At 42.6% G+C, this 16,471-nt stretch overlaps 1 protein-coding gene across 2 annotated transcripts in view; it reads right to left on the bottom strand.

Moving 5' to 3' along the window:
- Nucleotides 1-16,471, bottom strand: part of WWTR1 (WW domain containing transcription regulator 1) — a 136,123-nt gene that overhangs the window by 24,650 nt on the left and 95,002 nt on the right. For both annotated transcript variants that reach the window (XM_029940066.1, XM_029940068.1), the window contains one exon: nucleotides 2,419-2,621. In XM_029940066.1, the coding sequence (XP_029795926.1) occupies nucleotides 2,419-2,621 (203 nt within the window). The remainder of the gene's footprint in view (nucleotides 1-2,418; nucleotides 2,622-16,471) is intronic.

The raw sequence follows: 16,471 nt of genomic DNA, 5'->3' as shown, positions 1-16,471 counted from the left end.
CCAGAAAACTATCAGAGAACACTCCAACACTCTTTATTGTATGGCCTTAAATAGGATCTTTGACACTGAGGAGCAGGATGCTTCGGGGCGGGGGCAGGGGAAGGGGGTTCCATGATTAAAACGTTTCTTTAGGCCTTTTTCCTGTATTCCATAATAAAAAATAAAAAGACATCAGAACCACCCATTCCATCTCCTTTCCTCCTCCTAACTACAACACACACACACACACACACACACACACACACACACACACACACAGAGTCAGAGCTGAACTATGTGAGCCTCCGTGAGCAACTCTGGACGTTTCTCCCCACTGTGCTGTCAGCAGAATTGTACAATACGATGCAACAAAATGCTCCTAGTCCCGCGGCCTCATATTTAATGAACTTGGTTGGCATTTCTGTAATACGAACCATCAAGACTACATTCTGGTTCAAAGGCACCTATGGTTGGTTTAAAGGAAACAATTTGGGGCACTTTTCCCCACCCCTTTGCAGAAATACTTTCTGTGGGAAAGAAAGAGGTGGGGCAGGAGAAAGAGAAACAAAGAAAGGGGCAGAAACTGAGAACCAAGCTGTTCTTTGCAGAATGGTGATAACTTTGGGTAAGAAAAAAAATAAAACTCATTAAAGGTCATTTAAATGTAAAACTAAGAGAAAACTTACACATGCTACTATAATACTGTTTAATTTATTCTATATTATAAAATAGAAAAAAATATCCCAAATGGAATTATCCTAAGACAAAAAATAATACAATTACTTCCTGCTAAGAAACATGATATTGTGTATCTAAAAACAGTATAAACAACTGTTATCCTGAAATAACCATGGAAGTTCAGACATAAATCCTCAGGGAAAAAGGCACAACTGTAGTTACATTAATAAAGTTGTATTCCTCAAATTCAGAGAATAGTTCTACTGAACAACAAAGCATAATTTATATTCACTTCCCTCATTGTCAAAGGCAATTGTCAAGATAATTCTAAAGAATTATTTAAATTCACCATGTCTTTGAAACTTCACAGAGTAGAGATACTTTCACCCTAGAATTTATTTCACAAGAAATACATTATTCATTTATAGAAGTCAATGTATATTTTTTAAAATATGAGATGTAACTAAAAGAAGAAGTAGTGTTTACCATGATACCTCCCCCAACACTTGCAAGAATGCTCTCTAAAACAGTTAAAACTACTTATGTCTTTAACAAGAGAAAGGAAGCCACCCATGTACCTTGCTTCATGCAAGTCAAACAGCAAAATCTGAAGAATTAGAAAATAAACTGAAGCTTTCCTCTCTAAAATATAGCCACCAAAATTTATGAGACCCAAATACATAGGCTACATTAGTTTAGCAACACAGAAGAAAGAAGTCCATTCTACACAGATCAAGCAACCAAGGAGGCAGAAAACTGTCAGTTCCTTCAGAGATTCTCTTCTATTTATTTTTTGAAGTGCTGCATTGACCTTGACCCACAGAGAACACATAGCAACATTCTATCTACTGACAGAGTGACTGACTGACTGAATGAATGAATGAAGAATGAATGAATGGAGTTTGGCACTAAGGTGCCTGATCAATACCCACTCTATCAGAGCCCACATGCAAACATTTTCCTTTCTCATTTTCCCTAATTCTTTTTCAGGCTCCACAGTAGACCAAAGATGGTGGCAAACTCTTTGTCATTTTGTCCATGAAACATCCCTCTCTACTATCTGCTTTAATCTAGGGCAAATCTGTGATTTCGCTGACCAGGTGCATATGGCGGAAGTGACTAGGTGACAGTTTTCAGAACCAGATTGTAAGACACTGGCAGCTTTTACTTCTTGTTTCTTGGAACATTCTCTCTGGGAGACCCATGCTACTATGCAATATGTCCTACTCGTGAGACCGCCGTGCTAGCTAGTGATGCCATATTTAGATGCTCTAGGTTTTAGTCCCAACCAAGACCTGTCTTCCAGCTGTCTTCATCATGATGCCATGCACTTGAGTAAAGCCATCTTGGACCTTCTAGACCAACCCATCCCCCGGTTACACACTACTGACTGGCCTTTGTCAACACCATCTAGAGCAGAAGGACAGGCTGCTGAGAGCTGCTCAGATTCCTGACCCACAGAACTGTGGGTATAGTAACATGGCTACTGTTGTAAGCCTCCATGTTTTAGGATAATACACTATACAGCAATAGATAACTGGAACAGTCTTCCTTTCCTCCTAACGATTAGCAGTAGACTCCAAAGGCAGCCATGGTAGATGCTGGGGGAAAAAACTGGGCTCTACTCCTGTGGTTTGAAGTAGGCTTTGAGCCTTTAATGCTTCTATAGAAAGATTTACCCTTAAGGCCAGCAGCCACCTACCCTCCAGCCTTGGCACCAAAGATCACAGAGCCTCCAGCAGGCACCACAGAAGGCCATACCTGCCTCATGAGCTCCTCTTGGCGCATTCTAATTCTCTCTCTCTCCATCTGGATCCTCTGAAGCCGAAGCTTCTGCTGCTGCTGCTGTTGAGTGGTTAGCGCATTGGGCATGCTCATGAGCCCTGCAGGTGGATTCTGAGTAGGGTGGTTCTGCTGGCTCAGGGTAGTGGGTGCCATTTGCTGTTGGTGCTGGTGATTCATCACTGTGGGAGAGAACACATAGGAGATTATTGAACAGGGCCTACAACACCTTATCAGAAAAAGACCATCAGAAGGCTCTGTGCTTTGGAGTATAGATTCCTGAGATGCCTTCTAAGGTACTTTCTTGTTAATCATTAATGTTTAAGTAATTATTACCTTAATTCCATTCACGGAGGCTCAGATACTGGCCCTACTCCTGACTCATCTAATCTCAGCATTGGTGCCCTGTTAAAAGTTATTTCACACCTTCCCTGTGTCTAGAGCACATGTTAAGCTTTTAAGAACATAGTGGTCAAAAGTTAATTCCACCAAAGGTTAGTTACCTCAATACATGATGCAATTTTCCGTAGGACATCTGGGAGTGTGGGCACTTTCTCAGACAACCTGCGTGCTTACAGCAGAGCTAGGAAGAGCATGAGCTTACAGATACACAGAGGTGTAGAGTAATATCTAGGATGGATGAGTTACTGATGAGCAGGACGTAAAACAAAGCACCTAGACTAGGGACCTACATAGAAGCAGGACACCACTGATGCTTCGTTCAATAAGGGCTCCCCCTGGGGCGCCTAGGGGGCTCAGTCAGTTGAGCGTCTGATTTCAACTCAGGTCACGATCTCAAGGTTCATGAATTCAAGCCCCGCATCAGGCTCTGTGCTGACAGCTTGGAGGTTGGAGCCTGCTTCAGATTCTATGTCTTTCTTTCTCTCTGCCCCTCCCGCACCCCCACCCTGTGTCTCATTCTCTCAAAAATAAACATTAAAAAATTTTTAAAAAGAATTTTAAAATTCTTTAATGAATTCTATAATTGGCATTCCCCCCCCCTCCCCGGCCAAACAAAAATATTTTTAAAAAGCACTAGATTTTCTTAAAACAGTTAATCAGTCAAATGTGCTTAACTTCCGTTTAGGCAATATCCTGTAATAAAGAAAACCATGCTTTTCTATTTGCTCTTAGATCAACTGGACCCAAAACAACATATAGTCTTATATACTTCATTTTTGAGGAAAAACTCTTGATTTTTGCTGTATTTGGTATCACTATCTCTAAAAAAAGAAAATTATTGACTTTTTTTTAAGTTTACATATTTATTTTGAGAGAGAGTGTGTGAGTGAGCAGGGGAGCAGCAGAGAGAGGGGGGAGAAGAAAGAGAACTCCAAGCAGGCTCTGCACTGTCAGTGCAGAACCTAATGCAGGGCTCAAACTTATGGACCCCTGGGATCATGACCTGATCATGACCTGAGACAAAATCAAGAGTCAGATGCTTAACCAGCTGAGTCCCCCAGGTGCCCAGGCATATTTTGTTTAAAGTCTAAAAGTTAAATATTTTAGGTCTTTGGGTTGCTATGGACATCATGTAGAAACATGTTTTATAACTAACTTTTCTTAAGTGAATTTTAAAGCCGCCTAATCAACTATATATTAAATGTATGTGCAGACCCCTCACACACACACACACACACAAAAGATACCAACACAGATTTTCTGTAGACAAATTGGTTTCCTCATGCAACAATTAATTCCACAGTAAGAACTTCCTCCGGATGGGGGTAGAGGTCGGGTAAAAAACATTCTTTTTTTAAAAACTTATTTATAATCCACTCAAATCTTTATTGTACTTCCTGTGTACCAGGCACGGGGCTTGTAGTTGGATAAACAGCTCCTGCCCTCGCAGGAATTAACAGGCTGTTGGAAGGAATGTGTGAAGAAATGAGGTGAATTTAAATATGGAGCTGTGGAATGCTAGAGGGTTAGGCTTTGTCAGGATGCTTAGAAATGATCTAGTCCATCGCTTTAGTTTGTGGAAGAGATTGAAACCTAAGAGGTAAAGGGGTGTGCCAAGTGGAGGCTTCCTGACGTACCGTCCTCGGCCGCCCCCTGTCACACTGAAGAACGGGAACAGCTACTCGAAACTGAGGGCAGCCTGCTCAACACTGTTTGCCTTCAACAGCAAGGAAGTTACCACTGAAACAGCAGGGTCATCAACACAGGGCCCTGGGCCCAAAACTGCTCGAGTTACAAACAGGAAGGGTTCGAGGAAGGTCTGGAAGGATGGACCGCTGTCGGCTCAGTGAGGATCTCCCCAAGGCGGGGGAAGGTTGCTTGTGGAATATTCTGCCTAACCAGGTGCAGGCTTCCCTTTCTGAACCAAGCTCACCACAAAGAACTCTCACCTTCTGGCACCAACCCTGACACACAGGGAAACTCAGTAAAACGATGGGATGAATGAATGAAACCAGTGGGCAATTTCTTCTGTTCTCAGTTTGAGAAGAGAAAAAAAAGCGCAGCCACAATGGATGCAAGATAATGGAAATGAGTGTTTCAGTTCTCACAAGAAATTCTAGAAACTGTTAGAACATTTTATGATCTCTACTAGAAGGCCTGGGTAGGGGGTCAGGGATTGTGAACGCACCACCACAGGGGGGATGTGCTCTTAAAGACAGATTAAAGTAAGATAAAGTCCAGTTTTCCAGAAAGGCTTAATTCACAAGACCTCTTCTGGGCCAGAAGGAGGCTTAGATGGAAGAACAGTGATTATTTCCAGGGACAGTCGTTTCTGAACTTCTGAGAAAGTATCCTCCTATTTTTTTTCTGCCATAATGGCAGAGAAAAAGAGAAATCTGTAAATTGAATATTTCCAATCAGAAATCCCCAGATTAGGAAAAAGAAGGTTAAAAAAGCGAGGCTGTTTGTTGGCAGTACAGAGGTTATTAAGTTTTAAAAGTGATGCGGGTCTTGTAAGTTAACAATGTGACAGACACATTGGAGCAAGACCGTGTTCAGTGACTTGGGAAGACTGCCCTGTCCGGGTACAAAGACTGCACCGAGGTCCCTCACAAGGAACTCTTTCTCAACTCCACACGGAACCAAATGCTGTTCGGCAGATTTGATTAGCATCTGCCTCCTTATCTGGGGGAGTTGAAAACATAGGAGAAGAACTCTTCTAGAACCACACCCTGGCTAGTCTGCCAAACACCAGCCCTCACAGAGACATCAATAGAGAGGAATGGGGGAGATGTTGCTTTCTTCCACTTAATTTAGAGTTGGTCATCCAGACTACACATCTCCAGTTATTAACCGTAGTGACTAAGACAAGAGTTTTGTTTTCAAAGTCAAGCACACACACCAACAAAATTGTGTAGAAGATTTACCACAATATTGTCTATCGTAGCAAAAGACTAAAAATTCTATCCACCAAAGGGAGATTATGATCCATCTATTCATAGGAATTCTGCAGAACTATTCCAGAGAATGAGGGAGTTCCGTGGGTACTTAAATAGAGCAATATATAAGACACATTGCTGGGGGAGGGGGGGATCCAAGGGATAGAACTATATGCATGAGCATGCTATTGCTTGTAGTTAGAAAGAGAGAGCATATTTTTTTAATGTTTATTTTTGAGAGAGAGAGAGAGAGAGAGAGAGAGAGAGAGAGAGAGAATGAATAGGGGAAGGGCAGAGAGAGAGAGAGTGAGAGAGACAAAGAATCGAAGCAGGCTCCAGGCTGTGAGCTGTCAGCACAGAGCCCAGCACTGGGCTTGAACTTGTGAACCACGAGATCATGACATGAGCCAAAGTTGGACGCTTAATGGACTGAGCCACCCAGGTGCCCCTAGAGAGCGTATTATACATACAGAGCAAATCTCTCTAGGAGGGTACACAAGAGGCTGGTGGGTGCCTCTGGAGAGGAAAACAAGTGTCAGGGATGGGAGGAGATTTTCCTTTTCCTCTTCAGTACCATTTTGAAGTTTTCCTATGTGCATTTATTACTAACATAAAACATAAAAATATAAAAATAAAAACCGTAAAATAAAAACATGGTCATGTATGTGTCAAACTCAGTTTTTTCTTGATGGAGTGTAAGGAGATAATCCCCAAATTATCTGATAAGCAACAAATAAGGCTTAAGAATATAATCAAGATCCTCAAAGCTGACAGCCCACCTGGTAAGGCTCCTCCTTGTGGAGATGATAGAAACCAACACCCAAAGGAAGAGTGGATTTCGTCAAGGTCATAAAAAGGTCAGAAGCCTAGAAGCCAGGTATCCTGAGTCCACCGAGGCACCCATGATTCAACCTGCCATTTTGCTTGCTCTAGTCAATTGATTTCAAATGATTACTGAATCTTCTCTGAGCTTGCAGATGGCTGAGATTCTTTAAAACCACTGCTTGTGTTAGCTACTCAGAGAAAATGGGGGCAAAGAAGGTCCAAGACAGAGATAAGCAGAGGGGAGGTCCTCAGGAAAGCATGAAAAGGGCAAAAAAATGTAAATCTGCAATGAATAGAACACTTCTTGAGATAGTATTTCAGAACAATTTAGGGAGAGAACAATAATTCAGCTTAAAAAAGAAAAAAAGACAGGCAGAGTATCCCAAATAAAGTTTCTGAGGCCAAACCAGTTAAGGGCAGACTGCCATTAAATGCCTCAAAAAGGCTAAAGACCTCATCAGCTCTAGATTTTGCCAGTCCCCACAGAAAGGAATAACCCAAACAGAAGATTTCTCCATTGAAGCAGGAATGCATGAATACTAAAGCAGAGACATCTTTTTTTTTTCCCCTTCCAAGAGAGTCAGGATTCACATTTAAATCGACATTTATCTTTTTCATTGTTTTCATCTCCTTTTCCTTTTTTACCCCCCTTCAATAATTGGCTTCTCTTGTTTTTGGAAATCAATATAACCATGCTCAGCAGCTAGTGGCCAGAAACATTTCACTGCTATCATTCAGTATAAAGAAAAACAAACCCCACAGCATCTGAGATCAGAACACCCTTTTAAGTCAATGGCTGTGTCCTTGGTGAAATAAACAGTCCACATAGGAATGGGGTGTGGTGGGAGGGTGAGTATCCATGTTGGATATAACCCTTTGGTTAATGCTGCCGAGGGCATTGTACACTGCTGAGCCCTGTGGACACACCGTTCCAGCAAAAACACTTGGTCACTTCTACAAAGAAGTTCTGCAAAGAACTCAGTTCTAAGCCCACACATCATTTGCTACCTAAGAAACAAGCACGTAAAAAAAGGTAAAGGCTTCACCCCTGAACTTTCGCCTTTTGCAGCACAAGGGAAGAGAAAGCAACAGCCCTGAAAGTGCTTTGGCGGCTTGTTCAGGCCAGGAGCTGCAGACGATGAGGGAGGCCAGTGAATCAGAGGCTGCCCAGGGAGCCTCCTGGAATGTTTGACAAACGTCTTTTTGACCTCAGAGACGTTCAGTAACTTGCCATTCTGTGTCCTGGGCTTGCTTCCCTCATTTTAAAAATAGGCTTTGGTTACACACACACAGACACACACGCACGCACGCACAATGCCAAGTGAAGAAAACAAAACTTTAAGGGGTTAGGTTCAACTACAACACCCATCCCGGGCCTGGACGGAGCTGGCTCTGCGTAGATTGTGGAAAGGACAACAGTGTGCCGATAGCCAGAGACCTAGAAATACACAGAAGTTACTTTACTCCCGTCAAGTCCTCCTCCCCAGTCACTTGTGCGTCTGGGGAGAGACAAGAGGAAAGCCTGTAGCTAGGTATGCATTTCTCATCTCATTTCCAGTCTCCTTGTTCCTTCTGACAAGCTTCTCGGCTGATGGGTCACTATACCCGACCTGACACTTTAAGGTGAACCTTTTTTTTTTATGTTCACTTAAAAACAATTTTTTAAGTGTATGTTTATTTTTGAGAGAGAGACGCAGAGGGAGAGCAAAGAAGGGGCAGAGAGAGGGAGACCCAGAATCGGAAGCAGGCTCCAGGCTCTGAGCTGTCAGCACAGAGCCCGACGCGGGGCTCGAACTCACGAACGACGAGATCGTGACCTGAGCTGAAGTCGGGTGCTTAACCGACTGAGCCACCCAGTGCCTCTAATGTTTATTTTTGAAAGAAACAGAGCGCAAGTGGGGAAGGGGCAGTGAGAGTGGGACGGAGGATCTGAGGACCCGAAGTCGGCTCTCTACTGACAGCAGCAAGCAGATGCGGGGCTCAAACTCAGGAGCCATGAGATCACAGCCGGAGCCGATGGAGGATGCTCAACCGACCGGACCACCCAAGCACCTCTTACGCCGAACCTTTAAAAATACAGGATTCTGTCAACATGTCAGAGGCACAATCCCATTGAAATGAAGGAGAAAGCCTCCCCAAGCACTCTACGATTTGGGGAGCACCCAAGCACCTACTCCCCAGCTGTGCTTCTGTTCTATCAATAACGGAGAAAGTATCAAATGTTGCTGACTATGGTTCATTAGTTTCATAAAAATGTAATACCCATGAGTTCACACTCATATAAACACAAGGCTGAATACATAAATACATGTGGGGAGAAAAGACAAATCTCCTGAATGGAAGAATTCCAAATAATTTAATGTAAATACACTGTCCTCCAGGAGGGAAAGCAAAACTCCAGCTCCTTAAAGGTGGTTTGTGTATAGTGACCTCCTTCCAAAGAGTACAGTATTGACTGGGTGGAGGGGGACAGCAGCTTTACAGTGGAGAACTCTTTTATCTATCAGCCAGATGATCAAGGTCAACCTCAACAATGGTAAGTCATAGTGATAGCGTGACTCCTGATAAGGTGTGACAAAAACAACACTTCCTCCCCATCATCTCAAGTCTAATCAGAGAAAAACATCAGACAAATTCCAACAGAGGGGAATCCTCAAAATTCCTAAGCAGTACTTTTCCAAACTATCAAGGTCACCAAAACAAGGAAAGTCTAAGAAACTATCACCGCCAAAAACAAGGTAAGGAGACATGACAAGTAAAGGTGATGTGGTATTATAATTATAATTATAATATCAATTATAATACATTGATGATGATAATGTATCAATTAATTCATCAATTATACTAATGTAAGATAGTAATAGTATGGGAAATTGAATGAGAGTGTATATGGGAATTCCATCTTTTCAATTTTTCTGTAAACCTGGAACTGTTCTAAAAAAGAACCCCGTGTGTGTGTGTGTGTGTGTGTGTGTGTGTGTGTGTATGTGTGTAGTAAGCATATCTTCAGTAAATACTAGGAACTGTGCAGGACATTGTCTCTCCAATACTATTAATTCACTATTATAGGGTACATAAAAGTGGACAATTTTTATAGTGTATATAAAAAATGGATAAATACTCCAAAAAAAGATGGTATATAGGGTGTTCTGTGGGAGCAAATAGATTTTAGGCTAGGATAAAAAATAATAATAATAGCTGCTTTCAGAGGTGTTCCATGGTCAAATAAGATTGGGAAATGTTGGGCTAAATAAAGTTAAAAGAATTTGTTTTAGTGCAGGATTCCTCAGAGCCTTTAAGGCTCTAACAGAGAGCGAGACTTTCCAAGAAGGAGACATAAAATGCAGCACTTCTCAGACTTGGAAGTCCAGCGTTCTCCTGAGCAGGAATACTGGGAAATGCTGGTCCACTGCAACTTAGCAGATGTCTTGGCAGTGTCGAATTTGAATTGAAGATGAATTAATATTTATTAAGCTCTTACTATGTGCTAAGCCCTTTACAGTCAGCTAAGCAGATGTGTAGGACATGGAGCCAGAGAAAGGAACATAGCTGTCTGGTGAATGTTGAACAAAGAGGTTTTACTTGCCTAGAGTGGCCGACTGCTGTTCAAGATACAAAGTAACATAAAAACAAAGAAAACCAAAACTCAGGGAAAACAGGGTTAGAAAAGTCTACCAGAATATCTTAAGTTCTTCATAAGCAAAGGCTTATTTAACAGGAAAACTGCAAAGATGGTTTAGCTTGTGTATCAGTTTTCACAAAACCGTACTGCATTAACTTTACTTCCATATATTCAAAAATAACCTATCTTTTCAGAGGTTTTTTTTTTACTTGCTTCTATGATAAAATAACATTAAATGTTCCAAAGAATCCTTCCAACATCTTCCCTTGAGAGCAAAGAGAGCTTCAGAGAGGCTGACTTAGAGGCTGTGAACACCTGTTGCAGTTTCTTCAAAGCAGGTGAATATGCAACATTTAAATACACACTTGATCTGGGATCCAGGAAACTTCCTCAGTTTGATGTCTGAGCTATAAGTTTATATAAAGTCCATGAGAAGCACCTCCCAAACACATAACTACCTACAAGAGGGTATCACAGGGACTCCTGAATCAGGACCATTAGAATCACTTCATTTTCTGTCCCTGCTCTGCAAATGCTGGAACTGAGGTCTGTCACAAAGGGCAGCCAACTGTCCTGATCTGACAAGAGACTGAGGGGTTTCCTGCAACACTGGACATCAGAGCTACAGCTGGCAGAGCCCAGGCAGATGGGGTGTTTGGTCCCCTAGGCTGTGACTGTTGTAGCCTAACTAACTCATGGCCTAGCGAGGGCCTAGCTAACTCATGGCAGTAGAACCCCCCCAAGTTTCCAGTTTCCATTTGAACGTGTTTCCTTACAAAGAACTAATGCCAGTATGAAATTAGCTGTTTGATTATTTTTTTAATTTTTTTAAATGTTTTATTTATTTTTGATACAGAGAGAGACAGAGCATGAGAGAGAGAGGGGCAGAGAGAGAAGGAGACACAGAACTGGAAGCAGGCTCCAGGCTCTGAGCTAGTTGTCAGCACAGAGCCTGACGCAGGGCTCGAACCCACAAACTGTGAGATCATGACCTGAGCCAAAGTCAGAGGCTTAGCCAACTGAGCCACCCAGGCACCCCAGCTGTTTGATATTTACAATCACAGCGAGGCAGTCCATCCAGACTAGCTCTCACTGTGTCCTCCATGGATTACAACTAGCTGGCTGTCCTTTTGTATCCACATTATCTGCTAATCAGAGAGGAAATATCACTCCTCCACTTAGCCTGTAATGTTTTAAGGAAATCAAGCACTATTTATGACACTGTGTTGCATCACTCAGAAGCATGCGCTTGATTAAGTTTGAAAGTCAGGAAGTCTTTTCTGTTGGATTCTTGGTTGGGCCATACATGCTGAAGAAAAGCACCTTTTACAATACACTGAGTGGAGCGCCTGGGTGGCTCAGTCAGTTAAGTGTCCGGCTTAGGTGCAGGTCATGATCTCACGACTCGTGGGTTCGAGCCCTGTGTCGGGCTCTGTTGCTGACAGCTAGCTCAGAGCCTGCTTCAGATTCTGTGTCTCCCTCTCTCTCTGACCCTCCCCTGCTCACTCTGTCTCTCAAAAATAAATTAAAAACATTAAAAAAAAGAAAACACTGAACTATTCTCTTTTGTGATTTGAACCAATTCTCATCTTCCTGAGAATGGAATTTGTGCTCTTGAAGAAGGAGCCAAGTCTCCACCTACTCCTTGGAAGCAACACCAATGGTAAGGATTTTCTTTACAGAAACAGAAGTAATTTAGTGCACTTCGAATCTGCCTTACTGATGGATAGACACTAAATACTGTACTAAGTTTCAGGGTTTATGGGTCAGAAATTGATAGTAACTTTTACTCCCATAATTTTACAAGTCAATATTTAATGAATACTAGATTTTTGTGGATGTTTTCTCTTCACTTCCAGAGCATAGTTCTCTGCTCAGCATCCATTTCATTTTGCTCTGTTTTATCATTAGTGGTTTATAAACTCACTTTCCCCACAATGCTCATTACAGGTGGTGGGGGCCATGTTTTCACCCAACTTTGTACCATCACATAGAAGTTCAAGCTGAAGGGATGGGAGTCCATAGAGACTAGGGATCTCAAATGTTTCCTAGTAGTAAGGTCCTTACCCAGAGCCAATGTATGACATGAAGCAGAGGCAATCCACACGTGCAGGGGATTCAGTTCAAAGCAAGCCTAGATCCTGAGCTGGTACCAGTGCGTAAGGGAACATTTAAATGGAGGCCCTTTTGACGATCTTCTCTAAATCCTCTTGCTTTCACTCTGCTTTTCCTACAGGCATTTCTCAGCTCTTGTATGAAAATATTAAACCAATTTTTAAAATCTATTGAACAGACACAGCTTTTAGAGTCCAGACACTAACTGAGCTTAGCTTCTGCTCACTCATATTCCCTTAAAATCCTGGCATGGGACCTTGGGACACAATTTAAAACCAGTGACTTTAGGCCGATTCAGTCATTTTAGAGATGAACCTTGGAAGGATAAATGACTCTGCACAAATCATAGGCATAGGCTGTGACAAACCTAGGCAGCCCGCAGAATATGCTAGAATGCCATGGGTAGCATCAGTTGCACTGATCACCAGTCGCTGCCCTGTGCTGCTCACCCTCAATAATCAAAAAGTATTTATCAAGTTAAATTCAGTGACAAGGAGGGACACCTGGGTGGCTCAGTTGGTTAAGCGTCTGACTTCGGCTCAGGTCCCGATCTCATGGTTCCTGAGTTGGAGCCCAGTGTCAGGCTCTGTGCTGACAGCTAAGAGCCTGGAGCCTGGTTTGGATTCTGTGACTCCCTCTTTTTCTGCCCCTCCTCTACTTACACTTGGTCTGTGTGTGTGTGCATGTGTGTATATGTGTGTGTGTGTGTGTGTGTGTCTCCCTCTGAAATAAATAAGACATTAAAAAAATTAATTCAGTGAAAAGGATGTGTTTCCTTTTCCCAATTTCATGAAAAAGCCTAATGTAGACTAAAGTAATTAACATATATCCTACTACAAAATGATGAAATCAGTATGAATCTCTTGTTTTATGATCTGGTTTTACCAAAAATGATACAGGGCCATCTTCAGTCTTTTTCTTTTAATGTTTATTTTTGAGAGAAAGAGAAAGAACATGAACAGGGGAGGAGCAGAGAGCGAGGGAGACACAGAACCTGAAGCAGGCTCCAGGTTCTGAGCTGTCAGTACAGAGCCCAGCATGGGACTCGAACCCACAAACTACAAGATCATGACCTGAGCTGAAGTCAGAGGCTTAACCGAGTGAGCCACCCAGATTCCCCACTTCTTCAGTCTTTAAAAAAGAAAAAAGAAAAAAATAGACACATCAGGTAACTTTGAAAAGTTACATTTCATAATTCAGGAAGGTTTAAACAAGAAAAGGTGTTGCCAACAGGTAATACTAGACCTTCTGGCCACAGGAGATTTTGGAAAGTAATGATATGCAACAGGAAGAAGCCAAAACATACAGGTGTAAATCGTTTCTGACACATGTGCAGACCCAGCCACACCAAGCTTCAAAAATATTTCAGCATCAAGAGTGTCTGAGTGCAGCTGTGGGTCTTTTCCTCTCTGTTTATGGGCCGTACATGGCTTAACTCATGTGAACTGGCCAATGTCAGGTGTCACGCAGCCCTGTCTGATGGAAAACACATGTCTATAGAGGTAGAAAGAAAAATCCAGCCACAGCCCAGCCTTGACTCAGTCACGACACAATGAAGAGGGAAAAAAGGCTGCAGACACGTCTCTCGCCCTTCTTGTGTCTCTCTCAGCTCCTGCCAACAATGAGCCGCTTGTTTCTCTTATTTCCCAGAAACAGTATTAGCCATCCAACAAGGTCAGCAAAAAAAAAAAAAAAGGCAACTTTTCACTTCAGGGTGCATTTGGTTCCAAAAATCTGTAAAGTATTAAACCAAGAAGCTGGACTATCCCAACTCCCAACTTCACACTGAGCCCTTTATTTTGATTCTGGGTGAGAATAACCACAAGACAATTTCTCAGCGGGCTCAGTTGATAAGGCACAGAGCTCCGGGATGTGTTCCGTTCCTGGCTTCGCTGTTCCAACACTTCCAACCACTTCCAGGTGCCCCAACATTTGACAGGTGGACCTGCGGTCTTCCAGATCCCCCCAGCTCTTCTAGCTTCAGACTTGGAACCCAAGCTGCCGTTGCTTCACAAGAAGCCCTGAATTATTCGTACCAGAAGGTGATTTTCCCACTTGCTTTGCAGTCGACCTGTCTACACAGTAGTGCAGTTGACGGACCAGTGTGCAATGCTGGGTAACTGCTCTCCTACGTGTACATGATGGAAATGCCTGTAACACTGGTTTTTATGTGTTCCTAGCAAAGGCAGGACCTAAAACGCATATTTTATTGGCATTTAAAAGATTTAGCCATCACTTTTCATCACTGTAATATATCCAGAACAAGCTAGATGTTAATATATCCAGAACAAGTTGGCATGCTGATTTCTTCTGGATTGTTTTGCTGTAAAGAAATCCTATTTCTTCCACCTAAAGCAGCACCAGCATGTGCTACTCAGATTCCATTTGATTTATGGGACCTCACAAGATTTATCAAACGCGGCCCGTGACAGGAAGCACATCTATGAAGCCAGCGAACTTAGGCAAATAATGACCTAAGTTGGAAAAAGAGGAAATTGGATGCTTTGCCTTGCTGCTCCACAAAGTTATCTTTGTGTCTTTGAATTTAATTCGATGGCCTGGCAATAGCAAAACCAACACTGTGTTATTATCTTCAGACAATAAGTACACTTTTATCCCAGCAGGAAATGGAAACTCTGATTCATGCATTTATTTTCATTAGTCAGGAGAGAGTTTATTGTAGCTTTTTATTGGTTCGCCCTGCTGAATGATTCTAAAACTACTCCAGGTGCAAAGTGCGGCAACCCAAGCAAAGTAACAGAAAATGAATCTAGCTGTGTCCCATGAGAGGTGAGAGGTGGAGAAAAAGCTGTGAGAGGTGAGAGGCTGAGAAAAAGTTGTCCATGTGAAATGCTAATGTTTAATCTGTTTTCTTTCTACAAGGTATCATTTAAGTAAACATCTTGATTACTTAAAGAGCTCATACAACAGACACGGCAAGAAACTGTCAAAGAAGTTGAACAACTTATGAAATAGAACAAGCAATTAGCAATCAAACACGGAAAAATCATCAGCCTCACAAGGAATCACAGAAATGTAAAGTGAAGAGCCGCTGTTCAGCAATGAGATTAGAAAAGATAATGGTGTGATGAAAGTGGATGCTTTGCATCAGGATAGGACCGCTGAGGGGGAAGAGAAGCAGGATTAGGAAATCTGGTAAAATTATACGTCAAGTTTTGAGAATATGTGCATGTATGCATTTTGAGGACTATATTCCTAGTTCTTATGGGGTTTCTAGTGATTCCAAGAAGTTAATTACCTTTGAAATGAAAAAGTATCAAGTATTAATCATGGTGGTGTTTGCCTGCTAGGACTATAGTTGACTTTTTCTTTCCAGCGTTCTATAGTTCATTTAATTATTCATTCACCAAATACCTGCGGAGCCCCAGTCAGGTAAACGGCACTGTTCCCGGGTGCTAGAGAGACCGATGAACTAGAGTCCTGGCCCTTTGAGAGAGTATAGTCTAGTAGGGAGACAGACAAGAGCAAATACATGGTGTAATAGTTGGGAAAAGGGCTTTGAATAAATAAATGCAGAAATATATTAGGCACAGAAGTTAAGGAAGGCCTCTCTGAGGAGGTGATGTGTTATCTAAGAAATCTGAATAAAGTGCAGAAATCGAGGGGGGTGGATACTAGGCTGAGGAACCATAAGTGCAAGGTCCTAGGGTTGGAAGGTGCCTAACCTGTCGGTTTGGAGTACTTGTGCAAAACAGGGAGCCCACACCGCTAAAGAGCAGAGTGGGAGGGCACGTACCAGGGCCCCGCGGCCTCACGGCTGTGGTGAGCACCGCAGCTGACCTCTATTCCAGATGATGGAAATCTCCTTTCGGCTCATGGCCATGTGGGAAACCACCAGTGTGTTCCGTACATTATGTGAGTTAAAAATTCTGAAGAAACCCAGAGATGGAAAAGTTCTGAGGGTACACACCTTGGGGTTAGCATCTCCGGGCTGCTGTCTCTCAGCCCTGTGAAGTGTTCTGGGCCGTCTTTGAGGAAGAGAGGAATACGCTTTGGAGTGGGGGGAAGGGGAGCTAGAAACCAGAGCAGCTCCGCTTTTAAAAACGTAACCAGGGGCACCTGGGTGGCTCAGTCGGTTGAGCCTCCAGCTTCGGCTCAGGTCAGATCT

Source organism: Suricata suricatta, chromosome 5, assembly GCF_006229205.1.
Source record: "Suricata suricatta isolate VVHF042 chromosome 5, meerkat_22Aug2017_6uvM2_HiC, whole genome shotgun sequence".
Classification (NCBI taxonomy): Eukaryota; Metazoa; Chordata; class Mammalia; order Carnivora; family Herpestidae; genus Suricata; species Suricata suricatta.
This window is presented reverse-complemented; position numbering and strand designations above follow the sequence as displayed.